The following is a 19,552-nucleotide window of genomic DNA, read 5'->3' as shown; positions in this document are numbered from 1 at the left end:
ATGGCCCCTCAATTCCCTGTAAATATGTATACCCTGATTGAACAAGCGTACTTATCTACTGTTACTAGGAGATGGAATGGGCCACTTGACACGTCCAATGTTTGTTTCCCCAGCCAGTATTTTTTTATATGTATATAATGAGTGGCTAGCTTAAAGGGGTTGTCCTACTTTTAGCTGTTGTGCTTCAGGAAGCAGACAGCTCTGTACATTGCGAGGTGGCCTGGGTTGGTACTGCAGGCTGAGTTCTTTTTAGTTCAATAGGACTTAGCCTGCAGTACCCAACTTGGTTACTGTGCAATGTACAGAGCTGTCTGCTTCCTGCAGAAAAACAGCTAGAAGTTGGACAAGCCCTTTAATTTTATGCATCCTGTAATTAAAGGCATAATTTACCAAGAGAGATACAGGAAATTGCTTTGAAAAAGACTGGTGAGTGTACACAGTGCATTTCAACACTTTATCCACAGTTTTTCTAAAAAATAAAAAAATAAAAAAATATATATATATATATATATATATATATATATATATATATATATTTTTTTTTTTAATAAAAGCAAAGTGTGGCGGTGCTCAAATTGGTTTTATACGTGGTTCTCATCATGTGTCCTCGCCGATGTACACTTTTACATTATTCTTCCTTAATCTTCTCTACTCAGTGTATGGGAGCGCTGTTCTTCTTACATTTGATTGTCCATTTCCTGGCTGTAACCATCGATCCAGCAGATGAGAATGTACGTGCCAAGAGCTCCCCTGGTCCACTTCCTGTGTTCGATAGGACCAAGCATGCTCATGTCATTGAAAACATGCATTGTTACATCTGTGAGGTGGATGTGTAAGTAGAAGTTCTCGTGTCTTGTTTGTGTACTAGTCTTAAGACCCATTTAGACCCAACAATTCTCGCTCAAAGCGGTCTTTTGAGCAAGAATCACTGGGTTTAAATGCACAGACATCGTGCAGTTTTCGTGCACGAGTCAATCCTCGCTCAATTCAAGATCACTAGAATTGAGCAATGAACTCTTATCAGCAGTGCAGGCTGTTATCACAGTCAGCAGCGCTGATAATATTCTTTCAGCTCACGTCCCGCTGGTAGTTCACAGTGGGACGCGAGCTGTAATCACGGAGAACAATACAGCTGTTTGGCGTACAATACAGCTGTTTTGCATAAGCAAATGGTAGCAGCAGTGTCCCGCTCAACCTGCATAGCTCTTAAGGCTACTATAGACTATGCTAAGATGATCACTCAAACTGTCGTTTATGGGTTGTTTTTTTTTTGGTTTTTTTTTTTTAAGCGATCATCTATCAGTGTAAATGGGGTTTTATAGGTGACATAGGACTATCTGTGTGCGAGGTTCATGTCACCTATAAAACCCCATTTTACAGTAGGTGAGCTCTGTGTGCCTTTTCTAGGAGCACAAATGTTACACTAAAACACCTGAAAAGCAGATTTACCACACTAGTCCTCTGAAGTAGTGGGGATTGCTGGGGAATGTTTGTCCCTGTCTACTTTTAATCAGTTATGGAAATCGTGATGAAAGTTAACAATGTCTGGTGAAATATAAAGGGGTTTTCTTGGACATTAAAAACAATAAAGGGTTAAAAAAGACAAAATAACTCTTCTCTATACCAGCGGCTTCCGTTCCCGCACTGCAGCTACATCGTCCATTCAGGCTAGGTTCACACAGGACAGATTTGCTGCAGAAATTCCATGCGGTATTTCTGTGTGGCAAATCCGCCCGCAGCTCCTAAATCCGGGATTAGGTGGACGAGATTTTGCAAATATTTCGTCCACACAGGGCAGCTAATGCGTTGCGGCAGAACCGATGATGCAGCGCGGAATTGACAGCCGCAGCATGTTAATTCTTTTTTTTTTGCCGTTACGGCCTCACTCCTCTCTGTGGGGAGAGAAAGCCGCAACGGAATTTTGGTGTCCGAAACACACCGAAACCCGTTGTGACATGCTGCAGGTTTTTGAAGCTGCGTCTCTCTCTTGGAAATCTTACGACTTTTCGGTTCGGCCAAGCCGCAAGATTTCCGTCCCGTGCGTAGCCATCCTCACAATGAATAGCACTGACTGCCCACTGCTTCTTCCAGGGGTGCAGCACTAGACGCAGAGCCGCCAAAATAGGTGAGTATTCTCTTCATTTTGTCCATAGCCCTTACAGAACTGGATCTACAGCTGTTTGAAGTAGGGTCAGGATTACTGATTTTTACAGGTATCAGTTATTAGTGTGTACAGAGGGGAGACCAGCCCACAGCAGAAAAGATCTGTGATTCTCCTGTATATCCCCCTATCCCTGTGGAGGGGTGACATGAATTGGTGGTCAGGTTCTTACCCCACACATCAGTTAGAGAGCATATTTGCTCTCTGATTTTTACATATGGGGTTTTTTTCCCCAGAAAAGAAGTGAAATGATGAGGATTTGCTCATTTTATTACTTCTCTTTGTTATTTAACCCCACAGATGCTGCAGTCATTGCTGACCCTTGCATCTAAATGCTTCCACAGAAAATAAAATAAAAAGTACCCCTTCCCGCTATAGGAAGTACAGTTACACCTTGCGGGGTCAGGGTATGTATGAAGAGAGATTGCGGGACGACCCCTCTTCATACAGCACGGGCGTCAGCTGTTTACTACAGCTGACACCCGCCGGCAATAACTGCAATCAGCCGTGCAGCTGATTGGCACCATTAACCCTTTAAATGCCGCGTCAATTCCAACAGCGACATTTAAATTCCCCGAACATTTAAATTCCCTGAACAATGTTTGGGGGTCCCGTACGCTCCCCCCCCCCCCCCCCCTCACCCCCCCTGCGATGAGATTGCAGGAAGCCATGCGGGTGTCATGGCAGCCGGGGATCTTCTGAAAGGCCCAAGGGCTGTCTTAGCAGATTGCCTATCAAGCCATCCCCGTGGGGTGGCTTGATAGACTGCCCGCCCGATTGCAGTATGATGTAATGCTATAGCGATCTGCAATAGCAGCCCTGGGGCCTTTCAGAAGGCCCCGTCCATTATGACAGCTGTACGGCAACACACAATGTCATCACGGGAGGCCATACTGGACCCCTGACCATTGGTTGGGGCATTTAAAGGTTAACCTGTCCGATAAGCTTTGCAGCTTATTTGAGCTGTTGCGGGCAGGTGTCTGCTGTAAGAAACAATTGTCTTCCAGATTGTATGGAGCGGGTTCGACCTGTGATTTCCCCCTCCATACATACCCTGAATATGCAGGATGTAGCTGACAAGCAATTGGAAGTCATCTAGTTAGTTCGGTTAACCCTCACTGATTCTGTAACTCCCATAGTTTGTTAGCGGCAGGGCACATGCTTGCCCGCTGAACTTTACAAGTCATTGTTGCAGCAGTTGTGGTGAGAGGTGGGGTCCCCCTTTATAGTGATTGGTGGCAGTCCCAGTAGTTGCGCCCCTAGCTCAAATGGCCAGAGTTAGCTTTCCCATTTAATAATAGGGGATTACCGGGGAGCAGAGAAATCAGAAGATGGAAGATGGGTAACATGGCCGAGGTTTACATCACAAACTAGTACTGATGTGTATTCTTGAAAACTGGATTGCTGCATTATGCCCATTAATGAGTTAATCAGAAATGTTATGTCTGTCCACATGAAACCCATTTTGTACGTTTTTATAGTGTTGGCTTATGTTCATGTGCATGAATTATTTTGCTGTATCTATAGTTCACAGGTTATACATATTTTGCTGTTCTCTCTCCGCAGGGGTGCCAAATCAAAGCACTGCAGCTTATGCAATAAATGTGTCAGTAATTTTGATCACCACTGCAAATGGCTCAATAACTGCGTGGGAGGAAAGAATTACTGGTAAGAGGAGCATGCCTTTAACGGAATACGTATAGTGACTGGTGAGCGAACCCTCTGACCAGGCCACAGTAGGAGTTAAGTCAGGATTTGGTATGGTAGATCAAAGCAGAGGCTGGATCAACAGGCAGGGTAGAAGATAAGAAATAAAAAAAAAATCTATAGAGGAGTTTAAGAGGGGCCTAGACGTCTTTTTAGAGCGCTATGATATTACAAGATATAGACATTAAATAACTAAGAGTTACTGATCCGGGTCTTGGAGTTGGGTAGGAACTTTTAAACGTTGATCCGGGAATTACTCTGACTGCCATTATGGAGTCGGGAAAGGATCAACAAGGAAGGGAAGGGCGGGGGGGTGGACATTTATCTTTTTTCAAGAAAAAAAAAAAGAAAGTGAGTCGGGAGGGGTATTCTTACTACTTGAGGAGAGCACCTAGAAGATGACTGGGGAGACTTATAAGGCCATTCATGTGCCTCTGGGAAATATATGCAAATGAAGAAGATGGAACAATACCTGTGCAGCGCCACCTATTGGATGGCAGCATTCCTGCAAATTAATGTCGGACCTTTTATACAGGTGTATGCAATAATCTTCCTCATTTGCATATATTACTCAGAGAAGCATGAATGGCCTTATAAGTCTCCTCACTCACCTTCTAGGTGCTCTCCTCAAGGAGAGACCATACCCTTTGACCGGCATCACAGGCCTGTCGCTAGCCAAGCCAGGATCCTACTGCACACTGATGAGGGGGCAAAAACCCCTGAAACGGCTGTCTGTGTATAGAATCTGGCTTGGTTTTCAATTCCCACTCATTGCTCTACAGACCTGTATAAAGGGTTGGACATTGATTTGCAGGAATGCTGCCATCCAATAGGTGGCACTGCAGAGGTATTGTTTCTTCTTTCTGATTTGCATGAACATCAGAGAGCACACGGACGGGTGTCCACGTGTTTTCCAATGTGTTTTGCACGTGTTTTGTTTTGTTTTTTTTTAAATTTATGGGTGCAACACAGACACATCTATATAAATGTGGCCCGAGATGTATAATTATATCACGCTCTGAACAATTGGCAATCGCCATGAATAAAATTGCTTATATAAACATGCAGGTCTTTGCGGTGGTGGTACAGCTTTCTGCAGTGATTTTGAAGTTATTTTATAGATTGGGCCCAATGTTGGGTTTCAGATTAAATATCTGATAATGTATATGCTAATGTTTGGGAAATTAAAGAGGCTTCTGCTTTTTCCAATGTTTCAGGCTGTTCTTCAACTGTCTTACATCTGCATTCCTTGGCACAGCCTTGCTGAGCTCCATTTCTTCATATGTATTTATTGCATATTTCGTCGACCCAGCAACGTTAAGAAGCGACCAGCATTTCAATGGTGATCTTTCTTCTTTTGTTACTTTGCTTTTATTATAACAATGGTGATAGAAATGTGGATTTAAGACGTTAGAAATGTCCTCCTCAACACTTGGGGGGGGGGGGGACCAGCCCATTGATGAATTGTAATTTAAAGGGAACCTGTGCTGTTCTATGAGCCCCATAAACTAAAGTTTTGTGCTTCTAGGAGAGGGATCGCTGGGTCTGGGGTTGTGATTGATTGTGTGTAATTCTCACCTGTCTCTGTTCCCTCACTGACCACCCGCAAAACCCCTGCTCCGTGTATGGAGCAAGAGAAGAGGTATACGCTCAATGCACTGAGCAGACGCCTCTTCTCTTGGGCATACACACAAAATGAAGAGAGGTGTGCTTTGTACACCCTGCAGTGGTTTTGTACATGGTTAGCAAGGGAACAGGTAGGTGATGAGTATAAAAATCACATCACTTGTAGTAAAGGCCCAGAACTTTTGAGTTTGTGGCTCATAGGATGTGACGGTTTCCTTTTTATAAAATGTCTCACTCTTCTTACAGAAAGTGATGTGTGTTTTTTGTCTTTTTGTTTTTTTGTTTTTTTTTTTGTGTAAAACAATAAAGTGTTGAGTATGTTTGTTTATCAAAGCCAAACATTGGAAATAATCTACACTATTAGTCAAAAAACAATGAAGCATCTAGGAGGAGTTGTCATTGTGCTGCAAAACTCGTCATGCATCTACATCTCAGGCAGATATGCAGATTAGAGTTGCAGCCGGCGCGCCACCAGTGACGTTTCCGCGTGGGCCTCTGCGAGGCTCGCACAGAAATAGGACCTGCCGTGATTTGTTTACAGTTTCCGCCCGTGTGCGTTTGGCCTTAGAAAATGTGTTGTTTTTTTTTTCTTCCACTTACCCTCTTGTGATATTGCAACAGATTTCAAAAGCATTTACTGCATAATCATATCTACCTTGCTGAGCTAAAGGGAAATCTGTCATCACCTTTTGAGATCCATAAACTACGTAATGGGGCTCAAAGTTGAGAGAACGGGAGTCCCGGGAGCTGTTTCATATTCACCAGGCGCCATGTTCTAGTGCTTTGGCATGCTAGCAGCTTGACTCTTTTTGTGCATGTATTTCTCATTCATCTCTGAGAGGTGTGCATAAAGTCAAGCTGCTGGCATGCACCAACTTCACAAGGACTTGGCACTGGAACAGGGCGCCCAGTGCGTAAGAAACGCAGCTCTTGTTTCCTCATTCCCTCACCTTTTGAGCCCCAAAACGTAGAATACAGGGCTCAAAGGGAATGATGATGTCCTGTTTTAAAAGCCCCTTTTGCTACACTGGGTGCTTGGACCTAACGCCATAAACAAAGATGGCATTTAAGGGAGACCCTTTTTTCCTTACCCTTGAAAGTGGTTGACTCTGCTCTCGTCCCATGCTCTCTGACTGGTGCAGAATGGCAGTGGTAGAGGCCCTAAGCTAGACAGCATTTGCTGCATGGGTTTTGACTACAATGTGCAGGACAAGCTTTACTCCTATGTAAAGACTATGTACACCTTTTGCATTCTGTCTTTCTTATCAATGTGTTTTTGGAAATTAAGACTTTTTGTAATTTAGTTTACATAAAAAAAGCAGATTGTCTGTTTGATTTCTATGCTTGTATTGTTTTCCAAGACACTGCAGACTGGAGGACTGAAATCTCAGCAAATTCTGCCTGTCATAGTAAACTGCCTTCTTCCCTGCTGTGAAGCTGCATTCACTGCCTTTCCATTAAGCTATTAAAGAGGGCTGTATGACAGTGCTGGGGATGGTGGAGAAGATCAGGAGCTCTTAACAGTGAGGAGGAACAGAACAAACAGCTAGTCATAGAGAGGATGAGATGGAGGGAGAGATATAGCTGTGTATTACTGAGTGGGCGTGGTTATGCTGCACAGCCTCTGAAAGACGGGAGGAGGAAGGTTCATGACGGAGACTAGTTGTTCAGTGCTGGGAATGCGTCCAAGCCAGACACTTGAATGTAGGAAAGCCTGCAAACAAAGTATGAGGCTTTTTAAATGCAGGATAAAAAAACTTAATGCAAAAAGTTTTTTTGTTTGTTTTTCCATACAGAGGTTTCCATAAACTTTTGGACTTTAAAGTACTGTATTTCACAACATTTGCAATCGTTATCTAGATGTATTTTCAGATGATAACCGTGATTCCTTGTTTCCTAGCCATCCAGAATCTTTCAGACGTGTGGTTTGTGTTCCTCCCTGCAGCACCAGTGGAAACCCAAGCATCTGTCATTTTGGGCTTGGCAGCTCTTGTTTGCGTGCTGGGAGTCATTACAATCCTGCTAATAGGACAGTTACTCTGCTTTCACATCTACCTCTGTAAGTATCATTCTTGTAAGACTATACACTGCAAGGTACAAGATAGACGCCTTTTATGTAAAATATAGAAAAGAGGGTCTTTAAATTTACTAAACAACATGAAACACAACTATTTACTCCTGTATTTGAGGGCACAGTTACACATTTTTGAGTTTTTCCAAGTGTAGGACTTTAGACTCCGGCAACATTTTATTTTTTTAACTAAAATTGCCCACTAGTTTTAGTTTTGCGAGTGTATTTTTTTATGTTAATAGCAGATTTAAAAAAAATAATTTTCAATTTTTTTTTTTTTTTTTTTTTTTTTTTTGCTACTTAATTGAGAATATGTACTGTAGGTACTTTACACCTGATATACACCTCTACAATCTGGCACTCGCTGCTTTTAAAGGGAATCTGTCACCATCGTATTGGAGCCCTCTCTTGGGGGCGCATAAGATCATGAGTCATGGGGATTAACAGGATATGTCTGCTGTACATAACTGTGTAGTAGTTTGGGAGAAACTTGCATTTTATTAGTAGCAGCCACACACGGAGGACTAGCCCTTAATAGTCATGAGCTGCAGCCGAGCCCTCCTGCCACTCATTGTGCATAGAGAGATAGCTGTCAATCAGTGGCTGGAGGTTGGGTTGGTCATGTTTTCTGTGTGCGGTTGCTAATAGTAGAATCCAAGTTTCTTCCAAACTGCTGCACAGATTCACCCTGCAGAAATATTACTGTAATCAGCATGACTGTCACTACTGTACGCAGCCCCCAAAGAGGGTTTCAAAAATGTAGAGTTTACGTTTAAGGTGAAACCATATTGCCTACCCTTAACCACTATTTATGCATTTGCCAGAGTAGGTGAGATGTATTCCTACACTGGGCACACATTCTTTTAAAAGACAAATGCATTATGAAATTAGAATTATTATTATTATTATTGTAATTCATATTAATGACATTGCATCAGGATATTCATCGTCCCATTTATATAAATACATTTTTTAGAAAAACCTTTTTGTCCATTATTTTTCTAGTGTGGAATAAACTTAGCACCTATGAATATATAATGCACCAGCGACAGAGGCAGGAGATGAAATCAAACAGCAGGGAGCTGGAGGCTGCAGGAACGCCTCCCACAGTTCGGGCTCAGGTAAATAAAACCCCTTAACAACTCTTGATAAAAATCTTCATGATCATGGGCGGCTGTTCGATCCGTTTCATGATGTTTAGTCATGGTTTTCTCACAAGTAACCTGCGAGATTGGTGGTAGGAGTGGGTATGTATTACACAGCCATTCTCCTGTCGCAACCACTGGGATTGGTGATGGCTCCTAACCCAGCCATTTTACTCCTTGATGCTGCAGTCACTGATGATTACCATATATGAATGTTTAAGACAGGGAGGGGGGTCCATCTGTCACCCAACTGGAGCCTAACAAGGGCCCCTAGATCTGTCATCTAGTTTAACTGTGCCAAAGGTTTTAGCTTTCACCTTGTTTCTATCTTTTGCACTCTTTGCTGTATGGTTATCTTTCTGCATTTCTCCTTAGAATGAGAGCTATGGTGGAAGTCTGATCTACACTAATCCAGATGTTCTAATTGAAGGACCTTCATCTGGATCTCTAAATGCAGAGTGAGTCTACTGAACATCTACATTACGCCATAAGATGGAACTTACTGATAATTCACTGTGATTGCTGTAGAACCACAAGTGCAGAACCTTTTCCTGTAACATAGAATTGTCATCTCGGAGCAGCGCCATAAACTAAGTTACAGTGCTGTTCCGGAAGGTGACGGGGAGTCGGGATGTATTTTTTTTTTTTTATGCTCACCCGCTTACTGGTTCCCACTGTGTTCACCGGTGAAGATGGCGCTGAGCACAAAAATATGTCTTTCTTGAGTGACGTGAATGTGCTCTTCCATAGTTTGGTTTATGTTGCTGTTCCGAGGTGACCGTTTCCCTTTTAAAGGGATTTTCTGACACTAAGCTATCAATGACCTATGCTAAGGATAAGTCATCAATTTCAGATCGGTGGGGGATTGCCACACAATCCTTGCCAAGTAGCTGGTGAGTGCTGTGACCACTTCACTGCCAGACACAGTGCCATATATTTTGTAGCAGCTCACCCCGATTAATTGGATTGAGCTGCGTTTGGGCCATGTGACAGATTAATGTGATGTCCACGGCCTGAGCAAAAGCTGCGGTGCTCACTTGATCGCCACGGCCTCATCAAATAGCTGATAGTCAGAGTCCCTAAGCAGTGGACACTCGCCGATCTGATATTGATTGACCTATCCTGAAGATAAGCCATTAGTATCTTAGTCCTGGGAAAACCCCTTTAAAGTCATGTGGCAATCTGCTTTGGTTCCCGACAGCTTTAAATTGCTCTCATTGGGGAACAGAGCATGGGCCATAGTCGATAGATTGTCCATATTTAGCTCTTTGAGAAGAGTAGAGGACAGCCAAGAGAAAAGAAACAAAAAAAAATCACGTCCTCACTTTCAAATTTATGCCTATATAATTAATATATATATATATATATATATATATAGGCATAAATTTGAAAGTGAGGACGTGTTATATATATATATATATATATATATATAACACGTCCTCACTTTCAAATTTATGCCTATATATATATATATATATATATATATATATATATATATATATATATATATATATATAGGCATAAATTTGAAAGTGAGGACGTGATTTTTTTTTGTTTCTTTTCTCTTGGCTGTCCTCTACTCTTCTCAAAGAGCTAAATATATATATATATATATATATGTATGACGAAAGCCCTCACTGACTCACTCACTGACTGTTCTCCAACTTCCCAATGTCCTAGAAACATGAAATTTGGCACAAGTATAGATTCTCTCCAAAATAGGAAAAGTAATTGGGTCCCAACTCCATTATTCAATTCTAGCACAAAAGAATTAGCGTCCAAATTTTACGTACGGAATCTAATTCTCTCACTTCCCGGTGTCATAGAAACGAGAAACTTGGTAGGAGTATTGATTGTCATAAATAGGAAAAGCTAATGGGTCCCAACTCGATTATTCAATTCTATGCGCAAAAGAATTAGCGTCAAAATTTACGCACATAATCTAAATCTCTCACTTCCCAATGTCATAGAAACAAAATTTGCCATAAGCATTGAATATGTCATAAATACGAAAAGTTAATGGGTCTCAACTCGATTATTCAATTCTAGCGCAAAAGAACTAGTGTCCAAATTTTACATACGGAATCTAATTCTCTCACTTCTTGGTGTCATAGAAACTTGAAATTTGGCACGGGCATTAATTATGTCATAAATAGGAAAAGTTAGTGGGTCCCAAGTCGATTATTCAATTCTAAGTGCAGAAGAATTAGCGTCCACATTTTACGTACGGAATCTAATTCTCTCACTTCCTGATGCCATTTTATATGAATTAAACGTCGCATGGTTACCTCCCTGTGGTGTTTCCTGGGTAACACAGAGAACTATGCAAAATGGTGAACATATGTTTTTCCGGTATCTCTAAAGTAACCACGACTTCATAAGATTTTCCGTGTGAACACCTACACCAGTACCAAATTAACTCGGGCGAAGCCGGGTATATCAGCTAGTCTATATATATAAGGCTGAAAGCCCTCACTGACTCACTCACTTACTGACTGACTCACTGACTCACTGACTGACTCGCCAAAAGTTCTCCAACTTCCCGATGTCCTAGAAACATGAAATTTGGCACAAGCATAGATTCTCTCCAAAATAGGAAAAGTAATTGGGTGCCAACTCGATTATTCTATTCTAGCGCAAAAGAATTAGCATCGAAATTGTACGTACGGAATCTAAATCTCTCACTTCCCAATGTCATAGAAACTTAAAATTTGGCACGGGCATTGATTATGCCATAAATAGGAAAAGCTAATGGGTCCCAACTCGATTATTCAATTCTATGTGCAAAAGAATTAGCGTCCAAATTTTACATACGGAATCTAATTCTCTCACTTCCCGGTGTTATAGAAACTCGAAATTTGGTATGAGCATTGCTTTATGTCATACATAGGAAAAGCTGATGGGTCCCAACTCAATTATTCAATTCTAAGCGCAAAAGAATTAGCGTCCACATTTCACGTACGAAATCTAATTCACTTCCCGATGTCATAGAAACTTGAAATTTGGCATGGGCATTGCTTATGTCATAAATAGGAAAAGTTAATGGGTCCCAACTCGATTATTCAATTCTAAGTGCAAAAGAATTAGTGTCCAAATTTTACGTATGGAATCTAATTCTCTCACTTCCTGATGTCATTTCATATAAAGGAAACATCGCATGGTTGCCTCCACGTGGTGTTTCCGGGGTAACGCAGAGAACTATGCAAAATGGTGAGCATATGTTTTTCTGGTATCTCTAAAGTAACCACGACTTCATAAGATTTTCCGTGTGAACACCAAATAAACACCAGTACCAAATTAACTTGGGTGAAGTCGGGTATATCAGCTAGTCCATCATATATGGAAGACAAGGATGGTTTTCTTTATACTAGATTTGATACATGAACATCAGTGTTCTATATTGTAATTTAAGTGGCCATTGTTCTTTGAGACAACGTGTGTGAACATGATATCCAATATGATAACTAACAAAAGTATAAATCCTTTTATCTAAAATGATGCTTTTGTGCTGAAAAATCGCTCTAACGTGCTGGCCACTAGGAGGCTTCCTTTTCTAATTTGCTATCCACTGCCTGTTGTCATGTGAAGTCTACCTCTAGTAACAGAGACACAAAGATGCATAACAGGAAGTGGAGTTGTGTGTTGTCATATGCTGTCCACAGAAGTCTATGGAGAGCGGAGGGGGAAGAGGAGGGAGATATTTGCATAGATATGAATGCTGCTAAATTATTTACTGTGTTACAGCTACTTAAGTCACATCTTCACTTCTTATTACTGCTTTACACAGTTTTTCATGCTAATGTCCTTTTATCTGTGTGTGCCACAGAGAGTTGGGAGCAGAACCTGCTGGTTTCTCTGTACAGTGTATGGAAGACATCATAGCAGCTAGTCTCCAACCACGAGCTCAGAGAGAACTGAGAATTAGAGATGCACACTGTAGAGGAGAAAGTTGGTGTAAACAGCAGGATACAAGTCATATGTCCAGAAATAGTGTTATTCCTAATGTGAAATCTGAAAAGTCATCTGAAAGTGTAGGCTCACATTTTAAGATTTTTTTTTTTGTAAGTGTAGAAAATAAGCTATATTCGCCAGCTCAGCTCCCTGCTGGGCTCTAGTTACCTGGCCGCAGCAATGACTTGTCGGTTTATCTAACCACTGTCTTCAGCAATGTACAGCAGGTGGTCACAATGGTGAATATACCCTTTTATTTTGCCAGATTTCGTTTATTAATAGAGATGAGCGAGCACGCTCGTTTAAGGCTGATACTCGAGCGAGCATCAGTCTTCTCGAGTAACTGATTACTCGTCCGAGCAAATGCGGGGGTGTGGCGGGCGACAGGAGAGAGAAAGACAGAGAGAGATCTCTCTCCCACCACCCCCCACCCCACACGCCTCTGCCGCATTTGCTTGGACGAGTAATCAGTTATCAGTTACTCGAGAAGACCGATGCTCGCTCATCTCTATTTATTAACCATTTTATTTCCTCTGGATTAACCACTTGTAAGCCTTTATTAGAGTATGTTTCTCCTGGTTATGTATCACAAATTGTGGTCTCAGAGCCTCGCAGTGTGGTTACAGCTCCTTTCCTTTGCCAGGCCTGTAAACTTAATTGTCTCCCATTGGAGAGACTTCAATCTTCCTTTCCTGGTAAAATCTTTAGCAAACGTAAATATAGTTTCAGTTGGGGGCACATGTCCAAAGGAAGGGGGGCATCAGAGCTAGGAGGAGATCTGGGCTCCCTGACTACTTTTCTGGCCTTGTTCCGTTTTTACTTAGTTTTACTAGACTTGTAGGTAGGCAGATATGCTAATTAAGTAATGTACGTGGGTAAAGCAAAATTCTGATTTGTACTTTTCTATGTCTATTTTGCAATATGTTTAAAAGTGAGCTGCTGTATGTACGTGCATTATTTTTTGTGTACTTTCCTTTTTTTCCATTAGTTGATGACCTCCAATATGAGTTATATAGTCTTTGTTGACATTTTACAATATTGTGTGTCTTGGTGCAGCTCACCAGTGCCCATGAATGCGGACCAGGAGAGTAGAGACCCTGAATGTGACCCGAGAACATCACCAGCAGGACAGAAGAGGCCAAAGAAGGTGAGCACAAATAACCAAATTATTTTTTCCCCCTGAGATCAGTGATGCTTAAGCAATAAATGATTGTGTGTCTGTGTGTGTGTACACACCATATTTTTCAGACTGTAAGACGCACCGCAGGTTTAGACAACGAGAGGGAATAGATATTTCATACTAATTAAAACATTCCTGGTGGTCTGAGGAAGAGGAGGGGTCAATGTCACTAACTTTGGTGGTCCAGTGTGGCACTCTATTTTTTTTGGTGTTCTTGGGTAAGTGCTTGAGGGGGTAACGGGCAACAGTCCACTTCTATAAGGATATAAGAGCAGCTAGTGGAATTTTTCCACATATAAATTTGCATCAAAATCTGTACATGACTTTCTTTGATGCAGAGTTTTATCACAACTTTCACTTTCCCCTGTGAAAATCCATCACTTCTCTGCAACCGATACAGCATCTTTTTTTTTTATTGTTTCTTAAAACCCATTCACGTACATTGTACTCTGCTATGCCAGGGGCGCGCACAGCTCTGCTATGCCAGGCGTGCACACAGCCCTGCTGCATTCAGTTCTGATTTTATTTTTGGAGCAGCCGGCGTGTGCACCTTCCTGCTCGCTTGCTGGTATGACTCCTTCTTCCACACATCTAATTGGTCACAGGATCGTGACCGCAGAAAATTTCTGCACAGATAATGACCACCTCTGTTACTGAACTCTGGCAGGATCTTGGGATGGGGATCTTCACTGTAAAAGATGTAGACCTATTTTGGCAAGATTTTTCTTTATATAGTATACATGATAGAGAGCTCATTTATTGGTACAGCATCACTGATCTCATGGGGGGGGGGGGAAATATATAATAAAAATTATGACTCTTGTTTACTTTTTGACTTTTACCTTCAATGGAGGATGAAGAAAGCACAAAAATAAATCAAAACTGTTGTGTAGAAATTAGACCTACGATCAGCCTCTACCCAGCCTGGAATGGCTGATGACAGAGAACAATAGAATGTATATAATAGCACTGTAAATGTAGAGGTTAGAAAAATTTGTCACTGAGCAACTATCGTTCAGTTAGTCATTTAGAAAAGTCGTTGAAGCGTACAAACGATAGTTGTTTGAAAACTTTTACACACCGCTTATTTGGGGAGATTTATCCTCTTTCTTAAGCGTAAAAAAAATCACAAAATCTAGTTTTCCTGAAAGGGTGGCGTGGCTTGTTGGGGGTGGCATGTCTGATATGGTGCCAACAGGAATAATACTGGGTGTATGAGACGCTGGTCTTAATTAACCTCCCCCATTGTACATTAGTTTGCCGACATATTATTTGTAGGGAGGCTCTCAATGCAAATTCGTCTGTGACTTTATGCTAGATGACTTGTGATCAAGCGGTGACTTAATCTTAGATGAGATGAAATTTAACCACTAGCGACTGGTGAGCGAGCTGATGCTGGTATTTACATAGAACGACTGCTGTTTGCATTCACGTTATTGAAGTATTCAGCTGATAGTCTTCCCACGTAAAACGAGGCGCTGTCTGGCAGGTCACTTTTTCACTTGAATTGAGATGAGCTGCAAAAACTTAAACGGCCCGTGGACAGCAGTTCATTACTATTAACCTTTTCATTTTTCCTAGTGTGGCGCTTTACGCCATGTTCACACGACAGAATCTGTCTCACAATTTTTCGCCACGATATGTGCGTCAAAAATCCACAATTATTCTGTCGCACATTTTGCAGCAGATCCGCAAACTGTTTTAACTATGTCCATGGGCAAAACTGCACGCAGCATTTCTGATGTGGACCCAGGTGACGAAGTGACATGTCAGTTCTTGATGGCAATCCACAGGAAATTGTGTTAGATATTCTGTACACAGATCCATTGACCGGGCTGAAACCACATGCTGATCCATGACAGGATACCTCAGTTTTGATGGTTTCCGCCATGTGAACAAAGCACTGCAGATTTTGTTGTGGATTTTCATGCAGATCTGCAGCAGATTACACACCTTCACCCCGTGCCCCAAACTATATAAAAGTAATATACTCACTATGACCACAGCATCTGACAGGTGACACCACCCAGCCCGAAGGCCTGGTGATGTCCTGTAGACCTGAGGCAGGTGTATGGGACATCACTGATGACGTCCCTGCGAGCTTCTGATTGGCTGCAAGGGTCATGAGGGTAAACGACCATCACCACTGCAGCTGATGTAAATAGAAGACCGAGTCGGTACTGCATGGTGGGAAGTGATCATGTAAGGGGTTTTGTTTTCTTCTTTTATTACATACTTTGTCTCCCCACTGCTACCAATGATGTTCTTGTAGCGCACAGATATATTGCTGTTTTTCTTTGCATTACTTTTTTATAATTCTTTCCCATTCATGTGTGTCCCTCCAGTATGTCCTGTTATTAGTCCATACACTTGCATAACACCTGATGGCTTTTGATGTTTTAAGTGAACTATCAGTTATATATGTAATTTATCCTCCACCAGAAAAAGAAAAAGAAAAGGACAAAAAGCAACAAAATCTCTCCAGAGGCCTCTATTAAACTACCTAGGACTATACCGGGTGTCCGTGTCATTCCTCCATTCCACGTAGAAAATGGTGAGACATAAGTAAAACCTTATGATGGTAATGTTGGTGTGTTCCGGAGCTCTAAAGTGCACATCCATGTCTTACGGTGGCTTCACACGAGCGCGTTTTTGTGCGTGCATACGCGTGCACAAAAACACGCTTCTATTGGAACCAATGCATTCACTATGGTGTGTGCACATGTCCGTACTTTACAGGCGTGTGCCTGCATAGATAGGACATGGGTGCACCACAGGGAGTGCAGGCATTGTCTTCAATGGAGCTGCGGCTGCTGCCAGCAGCTCCATTGAAGACAATGGTCTGGCGGCACCTTGTAAAATTGTTTTTCAGTGAAGAGCTTTTAAATATAAGATTAAAATATAAGATTTTAGTGTTTAAAATATTATATATATTATATAATTTACCTGTCTGCCGCTGCTGCGTCCCCGCGGCAAATGTTTCCTTCATCCCCGCAAGGAAAAAGAATTCACTGCTGCATCTGCCACATCTGTGACAGATACAGCAAAGGAATTCTTCATACCTGCGAGGAATAAAGAATTCCCTACCACAGCTGTTACAAATGACAGCTGCTGTAGGGGATCCAGCTGCCGACATCCTGCAGTTGTTTTTCAGGGAAGGGCTTTGAATATAAGCCCTTCCCGGAAAAACAAGGAAAATGGTGTAATCCATTGGAGCTACCAGGGTATGACACTCCTTATGGCTGTGACTACTGCAAATCTGCAATAAGCTGCAACATGCATGCTAAGTTTTAGTGAACCCTGATAGTACCGATGGACTTCACTCCTACTTCATCTTGCCTCGGCCCGTCATTGTACGCTTTATTGGCTTTCTCTGCAGCTGCACTCAACCTCTCCATCAGGATCACAGCGGAGCTGTTCTCTGTGATAATCTATAGGGCTGACACACCGAGGACTGTAAGGTGGTCATGGGTGATGTACTTTCTCACATTACAATGGGAGTCTTGTGGTCATCTCTGTTGGACCGCCCATTTCAGCCTTCGAATGGAAAAACATACTGAAAGTGCAGGGGTTAGAGGAAAAAAGAGGTAGGACTTTGTTGTGGAAACCACAGACCATATAGTAGGCGCATACACGTAAGTTTATGAAGTCTGCAGGAGTTTAGAAAACCATCTATAGCAGCGGGAAACTCCTTTAAGTCTTATTACTATTATTATTATTATTTATTATTATTAATAATATTTTTTATTTTTTTTTGAGCAATGTAGTTGTAATACATAGCCGTATCACAGAATGATGCTCCTAATTCAGTCTAAATAACTAAAGCGAACCCCTCTATGATTGTACATAGCTTTTGCTTTGGCAGACCAGGCATTTCTATGTAGTGCCATGCCCAGGTGATTGCAGGGTAGATACATAGATGGCTGCAAGTTACCACAAGGATAACCATCCTGGGTGCTCAGATGTAGTCTTACAATTAGTCTAAGCTTACTGCACAGTGGAAACAAACTTCTTTGTGTCTTTCCAAGATGTGGAAAGTAATTTGGATATGATTAGAGCAAATCTGTACAAAACGGCAAAGTAACTGCAAAGTTGTTCAGCTTTTTAAGTAGCTGTAAATTGTGCAAAGCTATTAAACAAATAATGTTCTCTCGTTCTAGAAGTTCCTGTTTCCCCAGCACCTACAGGATTGGCCATCCATTCTCCCAACTTCCCATTACGGTCTTTACCTGTTTTGGCTCCCATTAACCTGCATCCAATCCAGGCCGCTGGGCCACCCGCAGAATATCACTCTGATTCTGCCGAGTCCATGGAAGAAATTCCAGTAGCCCAGACACATCTTGGCAGCTCTTCTATGAGCGAAAACCTGTTTATCAAACCAAGAAGTACCAAAGACATAGTGAGAGAGTGTGATCATGGACCAAGACAAGGTTACTTCTGGCCTGGAAATTTGCAAAGGTTTGAACTTCTTCCAAAAACTCCATCTGTATTTGTCAGTGAGAGCAGCGGAAGACCCGTGTCCAATGGACTTGTTGGTGAACCCAAAGCACAGGAGACCTGCTACAAAAATATGTGGGTAGCAAAGGGCAAGGAAGGAGAGCAGGTTCTTTCCATCACTAATGCAGAGGTTTTGCCCTCCATCAGTGCTGATAAGTAGCTATAACTTTTTTTCTTTTCTATGAAGACTTATAAGCATTTTATTCTTAATAAATTCTTTTTATATTTTATAATATTGCATTTTACTGTTTCATTTCTCTGTAATTATAGCTGTTGTGAAAGACACTCTACTCTGTAAAGAATGATATAGGGAGCTACTATCCCTATGTGCAGGCTCCATCGGAAGGACACTGCACCCTGTCCCATAGCCCACATAACCAGAGGGAGTTTCTGATAAGTCCCCTGGATAAAAAGGGTTTCCAGGACGCTTGATATTGATAGTCTAGGCCATCAGCATTGCATTGGAAGGGATCCGACTCCTGCCGCTGGTCAGCTGATTGAAGGGGTGTCCTTCATGGTTTACCAGGCACAGCTCTGATCATTCTATAGAGGATGTGCCTGGTACTGCTGCTCAGTCTCATTCTAACCACTTTATGGTAGAAGTCCCCCTCCCTTCCCCCGATAATTATCTGATTGATAGGTCCTTAGTGATCCACCAACAATTTTCTTGTACATTACATGTCAAAGTCCTTGTTGCGGGGGTTAAGAGGTCCACTTAATCAGGCCAAAAAGTTTACATACAAACATTCCAAACTCATTGCCACATGCCAAGCCTGCTGACAGGAAGTGACATCACACTGACCCTCCACCGTCATGAATGTGAGTACAGTGGGTCTAACGGTATGCTCTCACAGCGATGTTTTGACAAAGATTTGATGTGGAATCTGTGCTGAATTGGTGTGACATCTGCTGCCCGTTACCTGTAATGGGAATCCACTCTGTAGTCTACATGACACAGATTTTTAACGTACATGGATTTCAAATCTGCATGTGGGAAAAAATAAGGGACATGTCCTTTCATGGTGACGATTTTAAATGAGGAATCCCACTTGTGTATTTGCCCATTAACCCCCTTAAGGACGCGGCTTTTTTTCCCTCCCATTTTTGTTTTTTAAAAGATGGTAACTCCTTTATTTATGCATCGACGTCGCTGTATGAGGGCTTGTTTTTTGCGGGACGAGTTATGTTTTTCAATGGTTCTATTTAAAGTACCA

At 41.9% G+C, this 19,552-nt stretch overlaps 1 protein-coding gene across 1 annotated transcript in view; it reads left to right on the top strand.

Annotated features, from left to right (window-relative positions):
- The window catches only part of ZDHHC1 (zinc finger DHHC-type containing 1), a 29,426-nt gene extending 10,853 nt beyond the window's left edge, over positions 1 to 18,573 (top strand). Inside the window, exons 5-13 of the mRNA XM_066584051.1 lie at positions 657 to 832; positions 3,728 to 3,829; positions 5,086 to 5,210; positions 7,395 to 7,553; positions 8,571 to 8,686; positions 9,086 to 9,168; positions 13,718 to 13,808; positions 16,284 to 16,395; positions 18,002 to 18,573. Of these exons, the coding sequence (XP_066440148.1) occupies positions 657 to 832; positions 3,728 to 3,829; positions 5,086 to 5,210; positions 7,395 to 7,553; positions 8,571 to 8,686; positions 9,086 to 9,168; positions 13,718 to 13,808; positions 16,284 to 16,395; positions 18,002 to 18,498 (1,461 nt within the window). The 3' untranslated portion in view covers positions 18,499 to 18,573. The remainder of the gene's footprint in view (positions 1 to 656; positions 833 to 3,727; positions 3,830 to 5,085; positions 5,211 to 7,394; positions 7,554 to 8,570; positions 8,687 to 9,085; positions 9,169 to 13,717; positions 13,809 to 16,283; positions 16,396 to 18,001) is intronic.
- Positions 18,574 to 19,552: the final 979 nt, after the last annotated feature.

Source organism: Eleutherodactylus coqui, chromosome 11, assembly GCF_035609145.1.
Source record: "Eleutherodactylus coqui strain aEleCoq1 chromosome 11, aEleCoq1.hap1, whole genome shotgun sequence".
In the NCBI taxonomy this organism is placed as follows: domain Eukaryota; kingdom Metazoa; phylum Chordata; class Amphibia; order Anura; family Eleutherodactylidae; genus Eleutherodactylus; species Eleutherodactylus coqui.
The sequence above is the reverse complement of the archived record's forward strand: the minus strand, read 5'-3'. Positions and strand labels throughout refer to the sequence as shown.